Source organism: Carettochelys insculpta, chromosome 3, assembly GCF_033958435.1.
Source record: "Carettochelys insculpta isolate YL-2023 chromosome 3, ASM3395843v1, whole genome shotgun sequence".
NCBI lineage: Eukaryota > Metazoa > Chordata > Testudines > Carettochelyidae > Carettochelys > Carettochelys insculpta.
The window spans coordinates 149,527,487-149,552,138 of record NC_134139.1 but is presented as its reverse complement, the minus strand read 5'-3'; the positions used below and the strand labels follow the sequence as shown (position 1 = coordinate 149,552,138).

General features: G+C 42.9%; 1 protein-coding gene across 1 annotated transcript in view; it reads right to left on the bottom strand.

Annotated features, from left to right (window-relative positions):
* Positions 1-270: 270 nt before the first annotated feature.
* SH3BGRL2 (SH3 domain binding glutamate rich protein like 2) overlaps positions 271-24,652 on the bottom strand; it is a 61,961-nt gene continuing 37,579 nt past the window's right edge. The window contains exons 3-4 of the mRNA XM_074988868.1: positions 2,017-2,097; positions 271-546 (exon numbers count right to left, since the gene is read on the bottom strand). Coding sequence (XP_074844969.1) covers positions 532-546; positions 2,017-2,097 — 96 coding nt within the window. The 3' untranslated portion in view covers positions 271-531. The remainder of the gene's footprint in view (positions 547-2,016; positions 2,098-24,652) is intronic.

Genomic DNA, 24,652 nt, shown 5'->3' with positions numbered 1-24,652 from the left:
ACTTCAAAATGATAACTTTCATAGTAGACTAATTTCATGACCACGGTTGAGACAGCAGTAGCTGAAGACTTACATAGAGAGGGGATCCGGCTAGTATGTGAATCTGGAACAAGACAGATTTTGCACTTCCATTCCTCAACATCCACCCATCTTCAGTTAGATTATTAGATAAGATACCAATGGCCAGTGCCTTTTTTGTAAAAGAGGTGCTGGTACTCAGTACCAGCAAGTACTGGCACAAAAAAAAAAAAAAAAAAAAAAACGCACTTCCAATGGCAGTTAAAATGTCATCCAAAGACAAATGTGAAACATCAAGAGTGGCATTTTTTAAAAAGGAGCAGCACCTCACCCTTTATACCCTTCTGTGTATACTCAAGTTCACATTTTTGGAAAACACCTCTTCCGTGGCAAGCAAGATATTGATGATTTGCATTGGCTTTTTTATCACAGTGACCATTAGGGAAGCAGTCATGTGCCGAACAGCAAGGTTATTCATCCAGGATGTGCTTGTTGAACCTTCAAAGAATTTTTCTAGGGTTCTGACTCCTGTTTAAAAGATGGAAGAGGAACAAAATCAATTTACTGTGTATTCTCATACCTACAGCAGAATAAAGAACTACTTTTTACAGCTCAAACTCCTATTTGCTCATACAAGTATCACTGCAAGAACAAATACATCTTCCAGACACAGAGTTGGAGAGCACATTTGCAATTACAACTGAAATTTTCTACATCAAATACATTACTTAAACATCCCAATGCAATATCTAAGGGCAGTGGTTTGCGAACTCTCTTTCTCATGCCCCAGTTGAAGAAAATTGTTGATGTCCAGGACACAACATAATTACACCTTTGAATAGAGTGCAGGCTCTGGGGTGGAGCCAGGGATGAGGGGTTTGAAGTGCAGGAGGGGACTCTGGGCAGGGTATTGGGATGTGGGCTTACCTCCATCAGCTCCAGGTGGACAGTGAAGCAGAGTGCTAAGGCAGGCTTGTGGTCTGTCCTGGCCCTGCAGAATGCCCCTAGGCGGAGGTGTGCAAGTGGCTCAGCTTGCTGCTCTGGCTCTCAGTTCGCATTGGTCAGTACCCTGCTATTAGGAATGCAGAGCCGTGTGCCACCAACCCCTCCCCCTCCACAGCCTAAGAGACAGACTTCCTGCTGGGCGCTTCCAAGGTGCCACATGGTCTGTGACACCAGGACAGGCAGGAAGCTGCCTTAGCATCTCACTTGTCACCCTACAGCAAGGCAACCCAGTGCCTGACATTCTTTAAAGAGATTTACTATATTCATAGATAGCCGGGGCCAGGCTGTGTTCCTGATAAAAGCACTTGTGGCAAAAGCACAATAAATTCGAAGGGAGGAGAAAGGACATTGGACAAAGGATCCTCATAGAGAGAGAAAATGAGGTAGCCCAGGGTCATTGCAGGTATTGAATCAGACATCATACTGCCTACTCAGAGAAGCTAACCGCATCTGACACATGGTGGTACATTTCTTGTTACATATATAACTAAGTTTTAACTGTCCCACATGGAATTGCTCCAATCAAGTGGCTTTACGAACACCCAGAAACAGTTTGTTTTAAACACTGACTGATCAATTGCTGACCAGTTTTAACTGTTTTCCCAGGCACTATTTCTAAAGCAAGACAAAGGTGTTTTTGCACGTTAGGTGCACTTGTGTCAAGGATTTTGGACCAAGTTTTGCTAACACACCAGTACAGATCCTGCAGACCCCTTTGAAATCAATGGGGTTACTTTGGATTTACACCGTGTAACAGCAGAATTTTGCTCTTAACATGTAATTGACAGAAGATAATTATAACTTCTGTTTTTAATAGCAGAAATTTTCTGTATTATTGTTTCAGTTTCACACAGCTCGTTAGCATAACATTGGCAAAGAAAGATGGAGAGAAGAACATCACCACATTCATGCTGACCCCTCAATGTCTCTCAAAGCAAATTTAAGCTGAAGATTGAAAGGGGAGTCATAGAAGTCTGTAAATGCAATATTCACCTTTGACACCAAACTAGGTTTCAGCCCTAGAAAGGAGAAGACAGTGTTGCTTTCCTTTGCTTCAAAAAAGCAATCATAATCCTAGAGGAAAGAAAGGATGAAAGATTAACCAACAGTTGAAAAGCTGTTTCTCTGCATGATATTTTATATTCTGTGCTATCACAGCTTTGGTTGATATGCAATTATGCTGGGAGAAAAGTCAAATACTTGTTTGCTTTCTACCGTAGAAACCTGGCAATTATTCTAAATGTAACAGGAATTCCAGACTCAGTGGAAGAGTTCAATTTCCCATCTAGGTTCTCTGTAGTTTTCCATTTTCTTCAGAGATCAAATAAAGTCTTCAGCATCTGAATGGTCCATATAGAACAGTATCCTGTCTCTGACAATACCAGATGCTTCAGAAGGAATGAACAGATCAGGGCAATTTAGAATGATCCATACCCTGTAGTCCAGTCCCATATTCTGGCATTTGGAGGTTTAGAGACATCTGGACCACAGGGTTGCCTCCCAAACTATGTAGGGTAACAGCAATTGATGGATATGTCCTCCATGAATTGACCGAATCCATTTTTGAATCCAATTATACTTTTGGGCTTTACAACATCCCCCGGCAGTGAGGTCCACAGGTTGACTCTATGTTGTGTGAAGAAGTACCTCCCTATGTTACCTTGCTTTTTTTTTTTTTTAAAATCAATACTAATTTGCACATACAAGAAATGTCTGAAAGGTTCTTGAGGCCAGATTTGTAAAGGTACGTAAGCACCTACAGATACCTTTTGAAAACGGGCCCTTGCTGAGTTCCACAGATATCAGCTGAATTCTTTGAACAATCCTTTCCTCATAGAACGCACATGTAAACACACTACCCTTTGAAACCAGCCATCATCAGCCAGTAATTTAGTCGATATAAAATTGCTGTACCCTTTTAAAAAATTAAGCAAATAAGATGTTTTCAGACTTGGCCAATGTTCAACTCTCTATTATAGCACAGGGCTACTCCTTAGGGTCAGTATGTCTCCCTGACTATGTACAACCTAGATATTACAGAAGGACTATTCATGAGTTGTCTTGTGGTGGCTTCGATCTTTTTCTTTAGTTTAGTATCTAAAAAGGCAATAGAACAAAGACAGGCCTGAAAAACAGCAATAAGTGTGGTTGCCAAGAATCCCTTTTGACGAGAGAAGTCCCTTATTTTTATTTTTACATCAAGATCTGGAGTTGCCAAATACTGCACTAAGCAGGAAGAAATGTCCCAACAAACATGGCTGAGTATTGTTTTATCAATAGTTGTAGTAATAATGACAGCATCAGGGTGAGTGGAGTGGGGCTGCTAAAAAGAGTCCCTTTGTTTTGAAATACAATGCTGACAATCCTAGCAATAAGTAGAGCATCAAGGGATTTAAAGCAGAGTTGAAAAGAAAACTGATGATCTAAAATGATTCTGCATATTCATGAACATTCAAGGTATATATTCAAGCACGTATGTTTTCAAGTAGCATATAACAAACTTGTTAACCCATTTAGTTACATTGATGTTTTAGTCTGTCAAAGACCAAGCACTCCCCTAGCTCCTGATGAATGTACAAGCTCTCCACTTTTGCCTATCTACAACACTGCTCTTGCCCTGACCTTACAGTTTGAGGGTGGTCTAGCTAATAGATTTGCCATAAGACTGGGGATACATCTATACTTAGTAGGAGATTGACCAGATCAGATTAATCTTCCATGGTTCAATTTCACGCACCCAGCAGGAAATCCTACCATCAGTGCTCAGTCGACCCCGTACTCCTCATTATCACAAGGAGTAAGGGAGGTCGACAGGAGAATTTCTCCCATTGGCCTTCCTTCAGTGAGGACAGCCAGATAAGTCAATCTTAGATAAGTTGATTTCAGATACGCAATTGTTGTAGTGGGAATTGAGTATCTAGGATCAACTTTCAGGTGTTGTATAGACCTATCCTGAGAGTCTGGAAGTCCTAGGTTCTACTTGCGACTCTGTTACAGAGTTGCAGCGTGACCATGTACCATCACCTGAATAACTTGTACAACTTTTCCCTCCCACCTAAATCTAGAAACATGGGAATACCAATGTTTAATTACTCAGGAACTTGACACAAGACTGACAGAATACTCAACATCTACTCATCGTATTTCAAAAATAAAGCACACTGTGTGCACTAAATAGAATTTACTGTTAATTCTCTTAGCTATCCATGACTCCAAAAATCAGAGGTCTGATCACAATATGAACTGGACTAAATCCCTTTATGATATAGAATGATCACAAACAAACACTACACGGTTTTCTGAACTCAGCTTTGGGGGAGTTTCCAAAAATTTCTCAGCCCAGGTTAAAAAAAAAATAAATCTGCTTGCCCGTCCTGAACACTGAGTACTAGCCTCCCTCTCTCCATGCACCTACATGTCTCTGCTTCTCACACTCATCCTCACTTCTCTGACCTGAACCACATTCAATCGCTTCTCTCCCCTTTGCACTCCCCAGACTCATTATTTCTCTGCTGACTTATAAATTATCGCTTCTCAGCATGAGTGACTAGTGGAGAGGGGCATAAAGGGGACCCCAGGTGGAGGAGGAATATAACCACCCCCACAAACCCTCACACATTAGTTGGTCCCACCCACACGATGTCTTCCCATCCTCTCCACATGGCATGTTACCTGGGGGAGGCACTCCATAGATCTTAGGACTTCTGGGGCCCTAAGCAGTACTATTAAACTGGTGCCCCTGTGGCCATTGGCATCTGGGGCAGGGGGATGATTTTTTTTTTTTTTTGAGAGAGAGAAGTGATTTTTGTAATTTTCAGCAACGCACTAATGAAATATTTTTAAAGCAAAAATGTTAATCTCAGGTCCGTAGACTATCCCAGTAAAACGGGAAAGCGGCAGAAGTTGGCAAATGCCTGTTAAGTGGCTTCATTATCAACTGAAGGGCTCTTTCACAGGCTCTGCTAATAGCTGGGGCAGGCTCTCTCACTTTTAAAGGAACTACATCCTCTCTGGAGGAAGCAGAGCCACAGAACAGGGATATGGGTGGGCACTGAGACCCAGTGGTGCCCCAAAGGTTTCAGGTGCCCTACACAGCTTCACATTGTGCCTATGGGTAAGGATGGCTCTGTCTCCCAAGCAGCCTCCAGCCTGCCCAGGATACCCCACAGCACAGCACAACAGCTCCCTGGGGGACTGCAGCCACTGCACCGCACCAGGCAGCCAGTAGGGCCATAATCAGAACTGTTGCTTATCTGGCCCTACCACTTCCCTTCCAGCTCTGGCTGCTGGGCCTTCCCCACCACCGGGGTGTTTCAGGGGAGGGCATGCGATATCATGCCCCACTCATGCCTCGACCCTGCTGCTCAGCATCACAACTTGATTAGTAAAGCAGCTGCCTCAGCTCCTTTCCCAGTCAGCCTCAGCACTTTTCCCTGAAGTTGGGCCACAGGTTTGCTGCTGATGGCAGGTGACACACCTCCCCTTCTAGGTATGTTTAAGCTTTGATTGTCCATTTCCTCTTTGCTCCCTCACTCGATGACATGGTCATCCAGGGTGACCACTTCTTCCATTTTGGCCCTCCAATTGTCAGAGATGCCCTCTGAGTTCAAGAAGGCGCTGTATGTAGCACGTTATCTCACTCCAACAGTGCCACGAGAGTTCTGCTGAGGACTTTCAGGTGCACACATCTATGGCACCAAGCACTGTCACAGTTATGCCTTTAAGAGATAGCGTGTTCAAAAATTACAATTAGCCATTCTTTATTTTAGGAGGTAGGACTAGTTTTACCTAACTTGGAGAGAAAATATGTATTACAACTGATTGGTTTTGGATCCAGTACAAACTCACTGTCAGTAGCCAAAGAGGTGTATTTAAATCCAATAGATATATGTGGCACAGTACAGCATAGCAAAAGCTGACTGTGTTTAGGAATCACTTCAGTGGAAAGTGTAGCATGGTTTAGAACAGTGTTTTGTAAATTTTTTTAGACCACGGAACACCAAACAAACAACAATACCTTTTATGCAGAGCATTTATGAAAATTTTCTTCAAAAAATTGTCAGACCCAACAAACAAACAGACAGCAACATATATAGCAAAAACTAAATTAAGTAATTTAATCAGGTATCCTAGCAATGAAGTAGTAACGTTGTATCTGATTTTAATAACAGAAAATATATACCATCAGTGTACGATAGCAAAAAAGCGTCAGATGCTCTCAGCACACCCAGTGAGTTGTTCATGGAACAGCAATGTTCTGCTGAATATAATTTAAGAAACATTGGTCTAGGGGACAGTCTGTGAATGCAAGTCAGCACAACAGTGGTTTGCTCCAACTTGTGATTAATTTTGCTATGTAACCTTGGGAAAAAAAAATCACTTTACAGAAGTTAAGTGTTTAGGAACTTACACATCACAAAAACATATTTTAAGAGCTAATTATAATAAAATGACCCAGATTTGATATAATATGTTGCCCTGCAGAAGACTTTAGAATTACCTGTTTTGATTCTGAAAAGTATTTTCCAGGTTGAAAACAATGGACAAGACCAAACAAGCAGATGCTTGAAATAAAGTAAAATCAGCTTACATAGTTAACTAGTTATTCATCTAACACAGGGCAAGACATTTGCAGTCATGAAAAATAATTAGCCAAAGACATGGTATAAATATGTTGAAAGATAAATTAAGATATTATGACACTCTTACACCGAGCTGAAGAAATTGCCCTTACTTAATAATAGAGCTGGTCAAAAAAATTTTTTTTTCTGAAGGACACATTTATCAGAAAAAGCAGGAAAGATTTAAATCTGATTTTTCCCCATTCTAATTCAGGATGAAAGAATTTTGAAATGTCAATTTTTGAGTTTTGTCCAGTTCTATTTCGTGATATACAAGTGGTAACTTTGCAAAATTACTGAGGATCATAAATACATTTAAAAGGATATTAACCAGGTTGCCAAAATTTGGCTGCCTGAAAATACAAACTCAAAATAATACACGGTATGTTATAAGCATCTCTAGAATATTGACACAACCAGTCTGAGGGCTGTCTTGGGCTGTGTAGACAAAGACACCGTATCATAGACCAGGGAAGGGGTAATTCTGTCCAGATAACACTGAGGGGACCATACTATATGCATTTCATGTATAAATAATAGCTTTGATAATGTCCCTTTCAAATGTATTTTTGAATGGCTCTGTGAGGATGCTGATGTTTCATTTTCCATGACCTAGGGCATTAATTCGGTGACGAGCAGACTGCTGATTTGGTGTATTTGGTATGTTTGTCTATCCTGGGAGAGGGCCCAGCTGCAGTCGCAGCAGGCTGCCTCCCAGGATAACGGGTGAGCAAGTCCGAGCTCCCTAACTCCCCCAGCATGCTCAGAGTCAGCTCCTGTCTGCAGAAGCTGAGCCTGTGTGGGCTAATGCCACTGCCTCTCCCCAGCCAGGCTGCAGGCTCTCTTGCAAACCAGCATGCTCTGGGAACAGCAGCAGCTGGCTGCAAGACAGCCTGTGTTACCAGGCCATGTCGCTTGTGCCCCTGGATTGTGCTAAGCCTTTGGAAGTGGTGTGACAAAGCCCTGAGGTACTCTTTGTGGGTCCTGCGCTTTGTGGCAGTTGAAGAGATGCCTCAGAGGCTCGCTGTTTCCCCATCTGCTCTACCTCCCTGCTTTCCCAGGGGCAGGGCACAGCCTATTGAGCCGTTATCATTGGCACAGCCATAAATGGGGGAGGTCCCCCATGGATGTTGGGTCCCCTCCTGCCCGTTCCAAACTGCCCCAGAGGGTGTTGGGTGGCCTTGCAGGAACCCGGTCCCCTCCCACTCAATCCGGGTTCCAGCCCACGGACCCTAGGTAGCTGCTGCTGGAGGGGTGCCTCCCTCAGCCCACAGTGCACCAGATTCCTCCCTGAAGCACTTCCCCAGATGCTTTCCTCAGTACCTTCTAGTGGCTGCTGCCCTTCGGTCTTGCAGGCTCTTCTCTGCAGTTCTTCCCTCCCTCCTGGTCCGTCCCCTTTCTCCTTTTCCCTCCTTACCTGTGGGAAAGCCTTATAAAAGGGTTCCACAGGTCTTAATTGGCTGCTGGTGGTTCATTAGCCCCAGGTGCTGGATTAGCCTGTTGCTGCAGGCTCATCCTTGATAAGCTTCAGTCCCAGGGAAACAAAGGAACTGACCCTATTGCCCACATACTAGCCCTCCATAAGGTCACTACAGCATCCTGCAGGCTGTGGTCCACCCCAGTGGGTACACTGAAGTCCTTTTCAACACATATTTGTTGAGAGAACAGATTTTTCTCTGCACAGAAAGCTAAGCAGTATCCCAGTTCAGTGTTAGAAATCATTATCATACAGCAAAAGAAAAGCCGGAAGCCCACTCAACGGAAGCCCATTCACGCATTTTATTGGGCACTAAATCCAAGTGAAAAATTTAAGTAGATTCTACTTATATCAACTACTGAGATACATATCTGCTTATTAACACGTTGTAAAAAGTACCACAAAAAGCTGTACCCTGTATCTGTAAATAATTTCAACCCAATATATTTCTTTTAAAACAAAGAGGATTTGGGGTTTTTATTTTGGAGTAAACAAAAGCTGACCATTTGATGAACAAATCTGTACCAGTAATCAGCTGCTTAGCTTTACACACCAGGACTACGCCTACAGTAGAGGGTTTTGCCAAGCAAATGGCAATTTTGTTGACAAACCCCACGGCATGTCCAGATTCCCAAGGATGTTCTGTTGACAGTAAGTCAACAGGACACAGCGCTTTTGTCGACAGCTGTACATCACTTGCCACGAGAAAGAGCGCCTCTGGTGACAGAGATCTGTCAACAAAATACAGGTCTGGACATTCCAGGGGGCCCTCTGTTGACAGACAGAATCATAGGGCTGGAAGGGACCTCAGGAGGTCACTTAGTCCAGCCCCCTGCTTCAAGCAGGATCTACCCCATTTAAGTCATCCCACCCAGGACCTTGTCAAGCTGGGACTTAAAAACCTCTAGGGATGGAGAATCCACCTCCTCTCTAGGCAATGCTTTCCACTACTCCAGGCAACCCTGTCTGCTGTGCTTCTGGTTGGCCGTTTTACCAACAGAGTGTCCAGGCAGTCCAGCTGCTCAATTAGACTGACAAATCCCTGTAATCCGGACATAGCCCAGGATGCAAGAAAAGTTAACTAGTCTAGCTTTTCTGTGTATTATAACAGAGAGACTTAGAAAAATAGCATAAGCTTAATTATAAGAGCACTTAAAAGAGAAACCTATTTCAATGCCTTACTCTGTAAACTGTTTCACTTTGGCAACCATTTGCATTAAATGTGATTGTCATGTCACAACTCTAGGGAAAGAGCCAGGCATTGGGACCAACAACTGCTGTGCACCCCAGGGCAAGCTCCGAGTGGGGGGCCTGGCTCTGCTCCCTGGAAGGGGCAAGGCCAAGGGCAGAAGGGGCAGGGCCTACGTCATTTGGCCCTCAGTGCCACCTGGACCATAGCACTGGCCCCACTTCTGCCCACCCCTCACAGCTGTACACAGCCGGAGTCACTGCAACAGAAATCCAAAGGGCCCCGAGCTCCAGCTGCCACCTCTGCCAAAGCAGCAATGGCCAGAACTTCACACTCCTTTGAAACATCAGGCTCCGGGGCAACTGCCCCCTCTGCCTTCCCCTGCAGCAGGTCTGGGGCAAAGCAACTAATCTCATACAAGTAGTAAGAGGCAAAGGGGCAGGGGGGTCTCCTAACTGAAATAAACCAAATCAGCTGCCTGCGTCTCACTGAGTTAATGGTGTACATTACTGCAAATGAGCCACCAGTGTCCTGATTCCAAGAGCAATTCAGTTCTGTGGGACAGATAACAATCATACATTGATCTGATTAAGGTTACAATGGAAAGCTCTTATTCAGCATGGCTCTCTCAGGAGACTGAGTTTATATTTAAAAAAAAAAGATTCTGTCTGTGCAGCACAGAGCAGTTTAAAAATGCATCTCCAATTAGCCAACCTTCTGATAAGACCTCAGGGTAGGATTCTTAAAAGATAACAAAATGAGGTACTACTCACACAATGGGTAGATATTTTTTACTAACTTCCTTAGTTGGTAAGCTTCCAGAAACAAAGCCTTCATTTAATGCTTGTTGACAGATGTTAGAAATCTCTCTGCTCCTTGGAAAACAGAGAATACACTCTATGACTTAGGGCATCTCTACATCCATCTAACCTACGGTGATATCCAGCCACTGGAGTAATTACATCACTTTTGCACATTCATGCTTTGGTTCTTGTGTTGGCCTCACATGCCTTCACCAGGAGCACTCACACCCATTTAACTGGGAGCATGGGGCATGTGGGACCGCTTCTGAAAGGCACAACAGTTGAAGAAACATTTCATCGATCTGATGACACCAATATCGACACTACCCTCTCATGGAGGTGGAATGATGAAATTGGTGTAGTGGGTGAGTTCATTGGCGGGAACAACATTTTAGAATAGAGGCTTACAGAATTAGGTCAACATAAAACTGCCTTCTGTCAGCATAAGCCAGGCCTTACCAATGTCCACCTCAAACATATTGGGCAACAACAAAACATTATCTAGCAACCTTCAAATATCACAGCATTTAATGACCAGAGAAGAAAAATCACTATTCCCCATTTGTAGTATAGAGATCTGAAAGCACAAAGAAGCTGTCCAACATCAATCAAAAAGGCCCCAAACTTGCAACACATTAAGCACCATGCTCCCAGAGACTTCAATATGGCGCTCAGGAGTCTACTGACTCACCATCTATTGCAGGATTAGGACTGCATCACTGGGAGTGCTAGAAATAAGATGGGCCTCTTGACACCCAGCTCTCCGCGCTCTCCAATCATGTTGGCACTTTAGGCAGAATGTGTTTTAATAAGATTACAACTGCATCCAGCCACATGTTCAGAGCTGTGTCTTTTGTGGAGGGGACACTTTCTTGCTTCAAAATTAGATGATCAAAGATGAAGGCAACAAAATGACTAGGGAGCTGGAATACATGACCTATGAGGAGAGGTTGAGGGATATGGGCTCATTAGTTTGCAAAAAAGTGAGAGAGATGATTTGATAGCAGCCTTCAACTTCCTGAAGGGGGGCTCTGAAGAGGACAGAGAGAGAGAGGCTGTCCTCAGTAGTGACAGATGCCTGAACAAGGAGCAATGGCCTGAAGTTAAAGAGGGAGAGGTGTAGGTTGGATATGAGGAAAAACTATTTCACCAGGAGGGTGGTGAAGCACTGGAATGCATTACCCGGAGAGGTGGTAAAATCTCCATCCCTTGAGGTTTTTAAAGTCACAGCTTGAAAAAATCCTGACCGGAATGATCCTGCTTTAGGCAGGGGACTGGACTTGATGACCTCGTGAGGTCCTTTCCAGCCCCAGTATTGTAACCTTCTTCTGACTCAAGACTGCTGTTAAAGATGTCACCCATATTACTAGCATGTCTGCACACACATGAAATGACGACAACTTTCTTAAGCTCATTACCTAATTAATAAAACTGTTAATCTTAAAGGTGCTACAGGACTGCTTGTTTTTGTGATGCTACAGATGAACTACCCTTCTGACTACTTCCCTAAAAATAATTTGAATACTCCAGCTGTAACTTTAAGAGGGATGAATTTAAAAAAAACACAACAACAAAATCCAGACTTCTTATAACATTTTACTTAATATTTTTGTAAATTACTTCAGAACACTATACAAGAAAAAGGAATTTGTTTGCAGTTTGTTTACTTTATGACTTTGACTGGCACTCTAGACAATCTCTTTTCTGTTTGTGAGAGTCATGGGGAAAGTATTTACATGTGAGAAAAATGTGATTACAAAACCACAACATTTGGCTAACGAAATTAGGGGCAGGAATAATACTTGAAATGGCATTATTGCTTCAGAATTTTTAAACTGAGTAAATTTCTTTGGTCTATGGTAACCCTTAGAAAATACTCCCCCACCACTTCTCTTTATATTAACTTAATGCAGTTATTATGTATTGAATTATGAAAGGCTTCCATGTATCACAGCATGATGGAATTATTATACAAACAATAGTTTCTGGAAACTGATCAGTGACTGCCATGATTTCCTCCAAAAAGTACACTATTAGGCCTGTGGAAGTATAAGATGTGACATTGTACATAAAAGAGTTACATTGTAAAAAGAAATTAAATCACACTGACACAATGTTGCTTCTAAGCTCAAGAAGGGGAGGTTATGCTGATTTAAACAGAGCCAGGCGTGCCTGGAAAAGCAGGAACCAGAGCATTAGGTGCTAAATGGCGATTAATTAAGGTAACTAAGGAGTCATTGGCAGGGGATTGCTGAGGGTGATATGGAAATGAAGGTACGTGACTGGTCTCAGGGACTATACGGGGTGGGTGGGTGTCTGTTTTTTTTTCTTTTTTTTTCCTTTGTCTATTAACTTGCCTTCTTGATCTGTATAAATTAAGAGACCTGAGCCCTGGGAGGGAGCTCACTTTTCTAAATGTATTAGCAGAGCAGCTTCGCTAATAAACAGAGTGGTCTGACAAATTGTGAGTCTTGAGTCTAACTTTGACAGGCCTAAATCTTGTGCAGTATTGAGTGCTCTCAATTGCCATTGTCATATACTATCAAAACAAAAGAACAGTAAAGTAGCACTTTAAAGACTAACAAAATAATTTCTTAGGTGAGCTCTCGTGGGACAGACCATTCTATGGTCTGAAGAAGTGGGTCTGTCCCACGAGAGCTCACCTAAGAAATTATTTTGTTAGTTTTTAAAGTGCAACTTTACTGCTTTTTTGTTTTGATAGCATACAGACTACCACGGCTTTCTCTCTGTCATATAATCTGCTTTTTTTGTGCCAGTACTTCCTGTTACTGAGTACCGGTACCTCAGCAGCCACAGGATTGGCTGAGGGGTGGGGAGATGGCTGAGTACAGGCTCGTTTTTCCTTCTTCTTTTTTTTTTTTTTAAGAAAAAAAAAAAGCAATACATATACTCAATGGGCCCATCCATTCTAGCACTATACTGTACTTCCGTTAGAGAATACTATTCCACTGAGGTAATCATACCTCTTCAAGTACGTCTTTTAAGATGTACAATCTCTTTAAAACATCCTCTCGGGCAGCAATTCCCAAACTGCATTGATTTATGTGCCACCTTCTTAAAAAACTTCTTGTGAAATGCATTGATGGAACATCCCAACAACACATACCACAGTCTGGGAACCTCTGCTCCAGGGATACTGTGTAGAATTTACATTTCATTTAAGAAAAGAGGATTTCAGGTTCTTACATGGCAAGTGCAGTAAACAGCTAGTAACTGGGTATTGTATGTTCATTTCTGGATGTTTGTGCTAACGATGTACTTTGTGTTAAACATCAATGTGAAGAACAATCTGAAAAAGTCTGGATTAACAATCTAACAAATTATTTTTGCAGCTATTTTTGAAATAATATCCTAAATTATGACACAGAATGCAGTGCCCTCATTTAAGTATTTAAGATTAGTATACAAGAGATTCTCCTGCACCTGAGTTCTTAATTCAGCACAATGTCAAATTACTGCTGTAGGGACTCGATTTCTTCACCAGAAGAAACTGATTTACCAGGTATCAGGAGCAGCAGAAAAACAAACACTCTTTCCTTGATTTTGTGTTTTTGCTGATGGAACTGAGCAACAGCACACTGACTACTACTACTATTTAACGTTTGTATTCTGCCTGGACCATAGGCCATCTACAAATCTCCTCCACTTCATTCTGACTCAGGACAAAACTTCTATCTGGCTCCAGGAGCACCCCAGTTATTGTCCTTCAATCTCAATACACCTTCTCCACGTTGTCCAAGGTTAGAATAAGGTTCTAATGAAACCACATTAGCACGTGACCAGTTTCGTTTTTATTGGAATTCATCGGACGCGCATAAACTGATGTCCATAGTGTGATTCGAACCCAGATGCCGTCACCATAGTCAAGGATGATACCGTATCTCCACGGGTTCACAGCATCAATTGTGGGAAAGGAGTATATGTAGATCAGTTGGACTGGTCGTTTTCCCAGATCCAAGGTCTTCCTCTTTAGGTCGTTGTCCAACGTCTTCCTCTTTAGCTTTTTCCTTGTGGGTTCCATGTGAGAGCTTGACAGACTACTCTTGGACGATGGTTTTCTGAGAGCGTGGCCTAGCCATTCCCACTTTCTTCTCTTGATTCCAATGTCAACTGGTTCTTGTCCAAAGCTCCTCAGTTGTGATGAAGTCTTGCCATTTGACGTAAAGGACGTACTTCAGGCATCTGTTATGAATGTCTGCGGCTTGTGATCTGAAGACTTTTTAGTACCCCAGGTCTCACATCCATGCAAGAGTACACTCTTCACATTTGTGTAGATCAGCAGTTTCATCTTCACAGATATTATTTGTGAATTTCATATGGGACGGAGAGTCAGATGGAAAAAAAATATATAGCAAAGTCTCTGGGGTGAAGCACATGCCACTTTCATCTTTAAAACCACATGATTCACTACTGTTTAAGAACAACATATCCCATCCTCTTTCTCCACAAATAATGGCATGAAATTGGAATGTACCTCTGGTGTAAACATCAACCTTAACACAAAGCTGACCTGAATAATAAGCGTTCTGGGACAGGTCTTCAGGTTATTTTTGTAGCATTCTTCTGTTTAACTGACCAGCTGAGATGGTGCTTATATAGTTTACTCGAGTGCCTATATAGCTGCTTTTCCTGCAATAACACCCATTTTGGAGCTCCGGGAGCTCTGGGGTGAACGGTAGTCCCCTGCCAGCATGGAGAAGAGCAAGAGCTGGGGAGTAACTGCTTTGTGTAGCACACATGGTATTTTTGCAAATGCTAGGGGTATTTTTATGTGATGGGCCAGGGCTGGGCTCAAAGATACTTCCATAGTCCTTATTACCTCAGCAGCCAAACACTTCACACTCCCGGATGCATTTATCCTTCTTTCACCCCTGTGAAGAACTAATATCCTCATTTTACAGATGGGGAGCTGAAGCACAGAGACGTTGTGGGCCAATTATAGCCCCTAACTGCCAGCTTAGAGACCTAAAATCCCAGAATCAGCCCCCATATGAGTCAGAAAACACCTGATTCAGCTGCAGCTCAACCCGGCAGGTGCCTGAACTCGCTCAGCAGTTTTTGTAGTAAAAAGCTCCTGGGGGCTCACGTTTGTGAGCATAGCTCCATGTCGCATGCCCAGAGCTAAGCCCTACAGTGGTTCACAAGAGGAGAGAAGATGGGTATTCCCATGCCTAGATCATCTGCAGATCAGGGGCTGAGCTCACCCACTAGGTCAGGCCCCTATATACCACACCAGGGAGGAGAAACAACTGTTACACAACTACTGAAAGGCTGTCTGGAGCTGAGGGGAGGCCAAGCGTATCTCTCTGTTGAGCTTGGCAAGGCAGCAATATGGAGGAACAGCAAAGCAACCTTGTCAAAGAAGCCTTCCATGGTAGCGGTACTGGCTCAGTATTGTGTGTGTACTTTTTGACAGAAGTTATTCAGCTAGACGTGGGGTGGCCTGATTCTTTGTGCTTTGCTAGTGATATTATATTAAGCCAGTTTCTGTCTTTGTAAGATTAAGGATGGTAACGGTTTGGCAACTGGGGGCGCAGCGTGACCTAGGGCTGCTTCTCTCCCCTCCCCCCACCACCACCGTAAGTCATCGGGGAGGGACTGACCGCTGCTGCTGGTGCCAGATCTCTGGCCCTGGTAGTCCCCCAGGATGCAACACACTGGCGGGGGGGGCAGGCTTTGGGAGAAGAGGTGGGGTGGGGATGGAACAAGGGCAGAGCAGAAGCCTGAGGCAGAGGGGGTGTTGTCCTGACCATCCCCTGGGCTATGGGTGGCACAGGGAGGAGTCATGTGTAGGCAAAGTCACAAGGGTGCTGACCCCACCACCCATGTCCCTCGTCACCAGTCACCCGTGACTGAGAGCATGCTGAGCAGTATCGTATTGCATAAGTAGCGCTACTGATTGCGGTACAGGTGGGTAGACAGAATCTAGTCCTGAATTCACAATAATCAGTAATGCAGAAATATTATTGAACTTTGCCTTTGAAACACTAGTATTCTTTTTCAGTTTACTGAGTTTTAACCTCAACATGAAGCTGCACTATCCTGGTACTAGTTGGAGCATGTTACCCATCTCCCATTAGATCTAATGTGGGAATTAATAGGTACGGTGTGATGATAGAACAAGTTATAATCTAGCTATTCCCAGTTATTTTCTTTCCCAAGCCTACAGAGAGTTACTGTGTTAGGTGAAATTTATTGTTGCCTTTAGGCCTGAGAACAGAGGGTGGATTGTAATGCTTTATTGGATTTTGCATCCTTAAGAAAGGACTGCTGCTATCTGAAAGTTATGCTTCCCCACATTAATAGACAAGAGAGATTTTGGGACTTCTGTAAAAATGCACATTTTGATTCCAGTCCAAGGATATTTGATACAATATGCCTCTAACATTAGCAAAAAATGAGTTAAAATCCAGACCTCCATTACAACTAGCTGTCTTTATTCTTTTTCACTGTGAAGTGTCCTATGCTGAGTTTATGCCAACTAAATTTATATTTCAACTATGGCAGACTATGTACGCTTACCCTTAATTCAAAAGCAGCAGAACAAAAGAAATTCTGACAATGCAGTTGGTTAAGCCTCTCAGACAACGAGTTATTAAAGCATGAGCGATTAAACCCTGAAATAACTGTATAAAGACATTAAAAGATGCCATTCTTAATAAGGGTTAAGGGGCATCTGCTGAAACTTTAGAATTATTATTCTCTATAACACCGTAAAGATTGTCAGGATAATTATAAACTCTCTACGTCTGGCCTAAAATGGACAGCTTGCTGCTGGCAAATCTTGCATGAGAGATTTTTAATGAGATGTTCACAACTAAAATTAACATCTAAATGAAAAGCACCTTAATCAACAAAAGGAGAAGCATTGCAAGTTTTAACCCCGCACAGAAAGTTAATGTTGTGCCAATACTGGAAGGGATGAATGGGATGACCTGGATAATTATAGACCTAACAGCCTGACATCAATCCTGAGATGATGCAGAGACTTTGTGAATCATAGCAACTTTTCTAGCTGTCTAGAAGTGAGGTATGACAATTCTCAGCATCAGTATGCCTAAGATCCCTTGCGAATTTGGCCCAAAGTTACATAGAAAATCGGAATGAGAGTGGGTAACCTGGAACTCCCCAGTCCCAGACTAAAGCCCCACCACTAAAAACATCCTCCCCCCACTTGCTCCTGATGCGGAGGGGCTCAGCAGAAGGGAGAAAATGCAGCGATGTTCTCCATGCATGTCCCAAGCTCTGAAGGGATGGAGTTTGCTCTTCTTGCTCTGTAGGGTTTGATGACCCCACACCCTGCCTCCTATACAACTCCACTGATCTCAATCAGGGTGGAGAGCAAAGGGCAGAAACAGTGAGGTGGATCTTTGTACTCTTCCAGCATCCTCCTTCTACCTCTGACATGTTACGTCAATGGGGATTTATTGATTTGGATATTAAGCACTTCTGACTAAGGAAGAAAAATTCATTCTGTCAGCATTGTGTTTATCTGTCAAATCTGCCTTATACAAACCTTTCAAACTTCATTCAAGCACATCAAAATGAGATTTTCAACTTAATAATGAGCTAGGAAGATTAGTGCCATGGTGATCGTCTTTGTCCTGACTGGATTTGCTTTGGCGATTACTGCAGACCATCTACGTTATTTCCTTCTCCTCTATAAATGTGCACAGCTGGATGGAGCAGATTCTAGAGCTTGTCAAAACTCTGAATTTCTGGCTGGCGAAATTATGATTTTGAAATTTGTTTTCAGTCCTAAGGATTTTTAAAATAAAAAAATAGAATATTTCAACTACAATGTCAGTGTCAGTAGTAGTATAAAATAAAGGTTTAAAAAAAAAAAAAAAAAATCAACCACTAGATCAATATCTCCACTGACAACAGAACAAGTAGTAATCTGCAACAAGATTTAGGTTTTATATTAGTTTTTTAAGAACAGACTGAACTAACACAAGTCGTAGGTGGTCTAGGTTTACTTGGCCTCAGGACAGGAGAGGTCATAACGTCTAGCCTCAAGATCCCATCCAGCTTGACAGGCCTATGAATCTCTATAATGAATTTCTGATGGCCTCCACTGCCCTCTGCCTGCTAATCATTTCCTCACATGTACTACATGCTAATCATCCTGAGCAGGTTCCAAGAAATAATTTTTTTTAAAAGGAACAATCTGCAATAGAACCATTTCCTCCACAGCTGCCATCCCCGCCACAGCAAAAAGACACCTCCATTTGAGCCATACAACAAGCAAAATTCATTCCTGCACAGGTTTTCAGTACATTGAAACAGCACTACTTCAAAGTATTAATCTGCAGCCCTGCAAAGTTAGAAGATGGAGTTTATTTCATTAGAAAGGGGGACCAGCCCAGCTTCTCAAGAGTGCCCAAAATTCCAGCCCTAGTGTCCAATTTTAAAGTCGTGACATTTTTAAGTGCAGAAGAGTCAGTCTAGGTCATTTCTAGAGGCTTTTATGGCTCCCTATGAGCCATTGATTTCATGGTAACTAAGGCTCCGACCCTACAACAAGCTCTGCATAGACTGACCTCTTCGGTCTCCACCCATAGGAAGTTCAAAGGGCTGGGGTAGAAGACTGTACATAGGGTGACTAGATGTCCATTTTTTGACCAGAACACGCAGTCCTAAAAGGATCCTGGAAGCTCCAGTCAGCACTGCTGACTGGGCTGCTGACTGTATAGTTAGTGGAGCTCTGCAGCAGGTCTGGTAGTCTCCCTGTTAGCCCCCCCACCATGTGGCTCCTGGGCAATCAGTCAGCATGTCCTCTCTCTGGTTTGTATGCATAGGGCAGCCAGGGCCACTGCATGAAGCCCCCATCCAAAGCATCACCCCATGGTTCCCATTTGCTGAGAACTGTGCCTTAATTTGGGAGCTGGATGGGGGATGCGACACTGCCTCCAGGAGCTGCTTGAGGATAGCACCACCCTCCCGCACCTTAACACTCTGCCCCAGCCCTGATCCCCCTTCAAACCCATTGGTCCCAGCCAAGGGTACCCTTCTGTACCCCAACCCCTCACCCCCACTCCCACCGCAGAGCCTCCACCCCCAGCCACAGTCAGCCTGGTGGGGAGAGTGAGTGCTGGGGAGGAGCCTTGGAGAAGGGGAAGGGCAGAAGTGTTCCATGTTGTGTGAGCAGGAAGTGGGCAACCTTAACTATACAGCAAGTGGTATAGCTACAAGTTTTTTAATAAAATGAATTTCTACCATATATTCTTACCATATATGGCATATACCACGATACTCGATAGCTGGTAAGCCTTTATGGTATACCACATTATCATTTGTATGAAAGTGAAGCCACTTTGTAGTTATCACATCACACCATTGTGTGTACATATCATAGTGATACATATTGAGTTACAGAAACATGAAAGGTTTCTTTTTTACAAGCAATTGTATTCTGGAGATCATGAACACTATGTGCAACTTACCGAACTTTTATCTTGCTGGTAAAAGATTTTCTTCAGTAGATATCTTCCTGCATTGTGCTCTGATTCCTCTGGAGCTCAGTAATGTTAGGAAACATTACAGGCATAACCTTAAAATGTGACCTATCGAATAGATATATTTACAGAATCCTCTTGCTTCACTTGAATCATAGGAACATTTGCTCCTTGAGCAGGCAAAAAAAGCCAGAATAAATGGTTGCGATACCTTCTGTTGCATGGGTGGATGTTGATAAATCAAGGTCAGCCAAACAGCACGCTGAGAATCAATGGTAAGAAAAATGTAACTGTACAGATCAGTGCTTCAGAAGCTGAAACACCAGCCACTAAGATATGGACTACTTAGCAGGAACATTTTATTGCTCAAATAAAAGCAAGACTGGTCTGTTTATATAGAGATGAGAATAAGCAGCACCACTGAAGTTTTAAGTATTATAATCCTTGTTCAAATACCTCCATGTTGACCAGTTTAGACAGATTTGTCATTGCAACTGATATTTGTTTAGTGCAAAAAGTTGAAAGAATTGTTCTTAACATTTGCTTTAGTTAACTTATTTAATATTCCCCCCCCCTCGATTGGATTGGATCAGCCAAATGACTAAGCCACAACACAAACCACTTTAGATCACTTGTGCCCTGAAGTGTGAATACTCAACGCCCTTGTAATTGTGTCTGAGCTAGTTTAACTGCAGCTCTGCTCTTAGAGCTGTCTGGTGCACTTTCAGTCTTTCTGAGGTCTCTGCTTCACAGTTGCTCAGAGGTGAGGTCCATTAACGCGATGTTGCTATAAAAGTGATCATTTCCAGTCAAATGAATCCTGTTAGCTCACCTACCTAAGCATTACGCTGAAATTAAAAAATTCTCCCTCTTGCTCTGAAGCTCTCTCACAGATATAAAGCATCTGGGGAAAATGGCTATACATTATCACTACCCTGGCGCGCCACTCATCTCTTTCTTCTCCCCAGAGTCTCTGTTTTTAAACCTTTTTTAAATGAAATATCAAACAGACAGTAAACTCCATTGTGGCAGGGACCACATGCCCACTTCTCTCATTTACATGGCATAAGTTGGAGTAACTACACTCTACACTGAAGCAGTTACACATTGAAACTAGTGTAAATGAAGGGAGCTGGTCCTCCTGCCACTCAACTCTCATGTCACACACACGTATGGTGCAATAACAACGTCCCTGGAACAAGGCAACACATTTCAATTACACACAAATGACTACAGTGTTAAGAAACACTGGCACCAAAATTGGACTGTCAGTTAAAATGACTCACGGTCCCGTGGGTTTATGGCTGCCTTCAGTCTGAGTATTTTACTCTCAAACTACATATACTGTTTTTATGGCAACATCCCATTAATGGACCTCACCTCTGAGCAACTGTGAAGCAGAGACCTCAGAAAGACTGAAAGTGCACCAGACAGCTCTAAGAGCAGAGCTGCAGTTAAACTAGCTCAGACACAATTACAAGGGCTTTGAGTATTCACACTTCAGGGCACAAGTGATCAGCAGGCGGTGGTACAGTACTGCGCAGTTAGGCGTGTTATGCTTGGTTTTCATCATGGAAGCCATTCAGAATTAGACATGCTTAGAGATAAGATGCCAGACCCAGAACAAATCATTCATTGGTCTGCTTCAGCCACCTAATGCAAATACTGAATAAACATTCCTTTACAGAGCAAGTATATTCTGAAAAGGGACTACTTCAAAAGCCACCTTCCTACTTATCATGTTTAGCTCCCATCTGTATTCACAGTTGTATCTGCTGATTTTTACCAAGCGGAGAGGGGAGCCTGTATTGCTTTTTTACTAATTATCCGTATAGAGCCTACACTTCTGCACAAGTGATCTTGCGTCTACACAGGCTTACCCAACAGCAGATAGTTCCTGCTGGAAGGTTCTCTAAACCTGTGTAGTCCTGGTGAATCAGTTCTTTTAAAAATCTGCATCTTATCAGGTTTTCCCCCTCTCTTTTGTTTATGTATTTGGGGGAGAACTGCAGGACTCAGATAAGAGGGCTGCACCAGTAGATCTGGCCTATATAGTTTTATTGTTGTTGATAAAGCCTAAGCCAGGAAAAAAAAATATATCCAGGTTAGCTTCCTGATGCCATATTAAATCTGCAGAGCCAGCAGATAGAAAAACAAGCCGAGTTCTGTCAATTGAACACACTGGATTTAGAAACTGTGATGACAACAAAAACATTAAATCCTATACTGCCATTCTCACTAATGCTTTGTCTTCAATGACATTAAAGTGTGTAGTAACAGAGAGTAAGCCGTGCTAGTCTATACACTATCAAAACAAAAAGCAGTCAAGTAGCACTTTAAAGACTAGCAAAATAGTTTATTAGTTGAGCTTTCGTGGGACAGACCCACTTGGGGCATTCTGTCAATGACCTAAAGGTATGTGTGTTACTGAAGAGGAATTATCCCACCATTTTGGAAAGAGAAGTGGACGAGCTGACTTTTATATTCAAATTCGGCACATTAACACATGGTTTAAATCGCGATGGGAACTTTCTGAGTCACTACAGGGGCTCGTCTGCATACTTGGCTCAATCTAATTCTTGACCTTCCCCCCCACCCCTTCACTCTCTGATTTGCTCACCTTGATTATCTTTTTCTGATTTGTCCTCCTTGCTTACAGTTTTTGGTTCTCTGTGTCTTAAACATTGAGTCTGTTCTGGTCTGGCTATGGTCTGAAGAAGTGGGTCTGTCCCACGAAAGCTCACCTAATAAACTATTTTGCTAGTCTTTAAAGTGCTACTTGACTGCTTTTTGTTTTTATTAAAGTGTGTGTGTGTTTTGACAACAAGGTAACTAAATACACAACAGTTACGTCACTGTAAAATCCCAAGTGGAAAGCACATACTTTAGTGTTTACTGGGAGGTAAACCCCATCTTGCCCATTCTATCACCCTATAAAAGTACAGGGGCTGGTCTCCGTTATGTTTTTGACAACAGCATTGCTAATGTGCATTAGATATCTTATGGTGTAAACACCTCTCTTGTCAATGAAGACAATAGTCCAGGTCTCCTTGCAGAGTCAAGCCACCCTTTAAAAGATGTTCACACAGATTCAGCAGTCTAACAGTAACAAAATCAGCTTGGCCCAATCAAAACAGGTATCAATAGCATAGCTACAGTAACAAGATTTTAATGACACATGGCAGACACTTTCTATCTAGTTCAACACAACTTGTGTTTGGAATTAGCTAATTATATGACATGCTCAAGTACAGTGGGAAAGAAACGAAAAATGATGCAAAATGGGCCTCCCCGAGAATGTCACATCTCTTCCCCAAATGAACCAAATTTTGTAAACATGTGGAACTTCCACTGTACACAAATGAAAGGGCCACGAGTATCTCCTCATCTCCTGAAATGCGTGAAAAATACGTGTTTATGCCTTCCAAAGGACCTGTTGCATACTGCACTATTTGGATACAAATCACATAGCTGAGATCAGAGCTATCCCACTGCAAATAAATAATGAACGTGCCACACAGCATATGACTGAAGAGCAACTGCTGTTACTCTTCCTCCCCATGCAATGAAGCTCACCCATCTTATCAACTACAACAAACCGTTCCTTCACCCCATCTTTTAGATTCAGGGTTGAATCATCTTCCACATGCTTTGACCTGCTTGTTACCCACTTCCCCCTCAGGCATCCTTACCCATTATGTAATGGCCTGCAGGTGGACTCAGACCTGGGATCTCTGGAGCTTTGTGCAGATGCCTCTGCAGCTTGAGCGAAAGGCCAGATGGCTGTCAGCCTCGGCTGTAGATGACACTTATTCTCTCTGTGAAGTGGTCTGGGTACCACTCTATGGGACAGTTAATCACGCATACGTGTGTGGGTTACAATTGCACCACATAAATCAGACATTTAACTATCCCTCAGCTGTTTCAATCTCCACACATCTCACCTTCACACAAATCCTATCCCTATCAGCATCCAGCTCTGTTCCTCAACATGTCATCCAACAGTCAAACCACAACTGATCCTGAACCAGCCAACGTGCACACCCCGCCACCCAAAGGGTGCACTGGTCAAGTTGTGGACACAGCAAGACATCAAGAGCTGCCATGTATATACAAACACAAACTTGCCTCTTTGGGCACCAGGTTCACACTGATATTGTTTTCTACAGTTACTCCTGATCTACAGCAGTGTCCAGGAGCAGCAGGCCTACCATATGCACCACTCCTTAAAAAGATGATAAACTGTCATAGCTCCACTGGTTTCAGTAGAGTCTAGGCCAGTGCTCTTCGGCTGAGGAAGAATGGCTTATTATGAAATATAACAGCAGAGGGTCTAGCCTGCAGATTGCCAGATTGATAAATTCTATTGCTCAATAAAATCCTTTTCCGTTTTCAGCAAAGGAAGGGGAGTCTTAATTTTATTGTTTCCTGAAGAAAGCCAGGAACTAATTTTTAAATAATACAGTTCTCATGAATGCTTAAATCTTTTTATTACACTGTAAATAGACCTCAGAGTAAATGAATCACGTCCTAGCAGAGCAGCACAAAGAGGTTTTATTGCAGTAGCTCCAGTGATCGCCGTTGGGATGCTGATTATTCCTCTCTCAAAATCATATGTTAGCATCATAAAAAATAAAAATCTTTGAACAGCAGCAAAACGAGGCAACTCAACATTCTGATAATCTCACCAACTGCTCAACCTTCAAAGCCGTGCTTCACCAGTATGACCATCCATCAGTACACATTTCAAGAACTCTTATGAAGGGAAGACTTTTAGTGGACCTGATAGGTTGGGTCACTGAGATCCTCTGATTTACTTGATGCACTGATCACACCACTGAGTCTACCCACCTGCTCTCTGGAACACCCCACCACCCTGTCCTGCTCAGCCACAAGCTCTGGTCTCCCCAGTAAGGCACACTGATGGGCTTAAGGACCACAGCAGAGTAACACATGCACTGACAACTGCTCGCTTCTGGGAAGGCTCAGTTACAGGGACTAGACAACTGCAGAGTCATAATGGGATCAACCCCCCACCCCCAAATCCATCTTACTTTGCA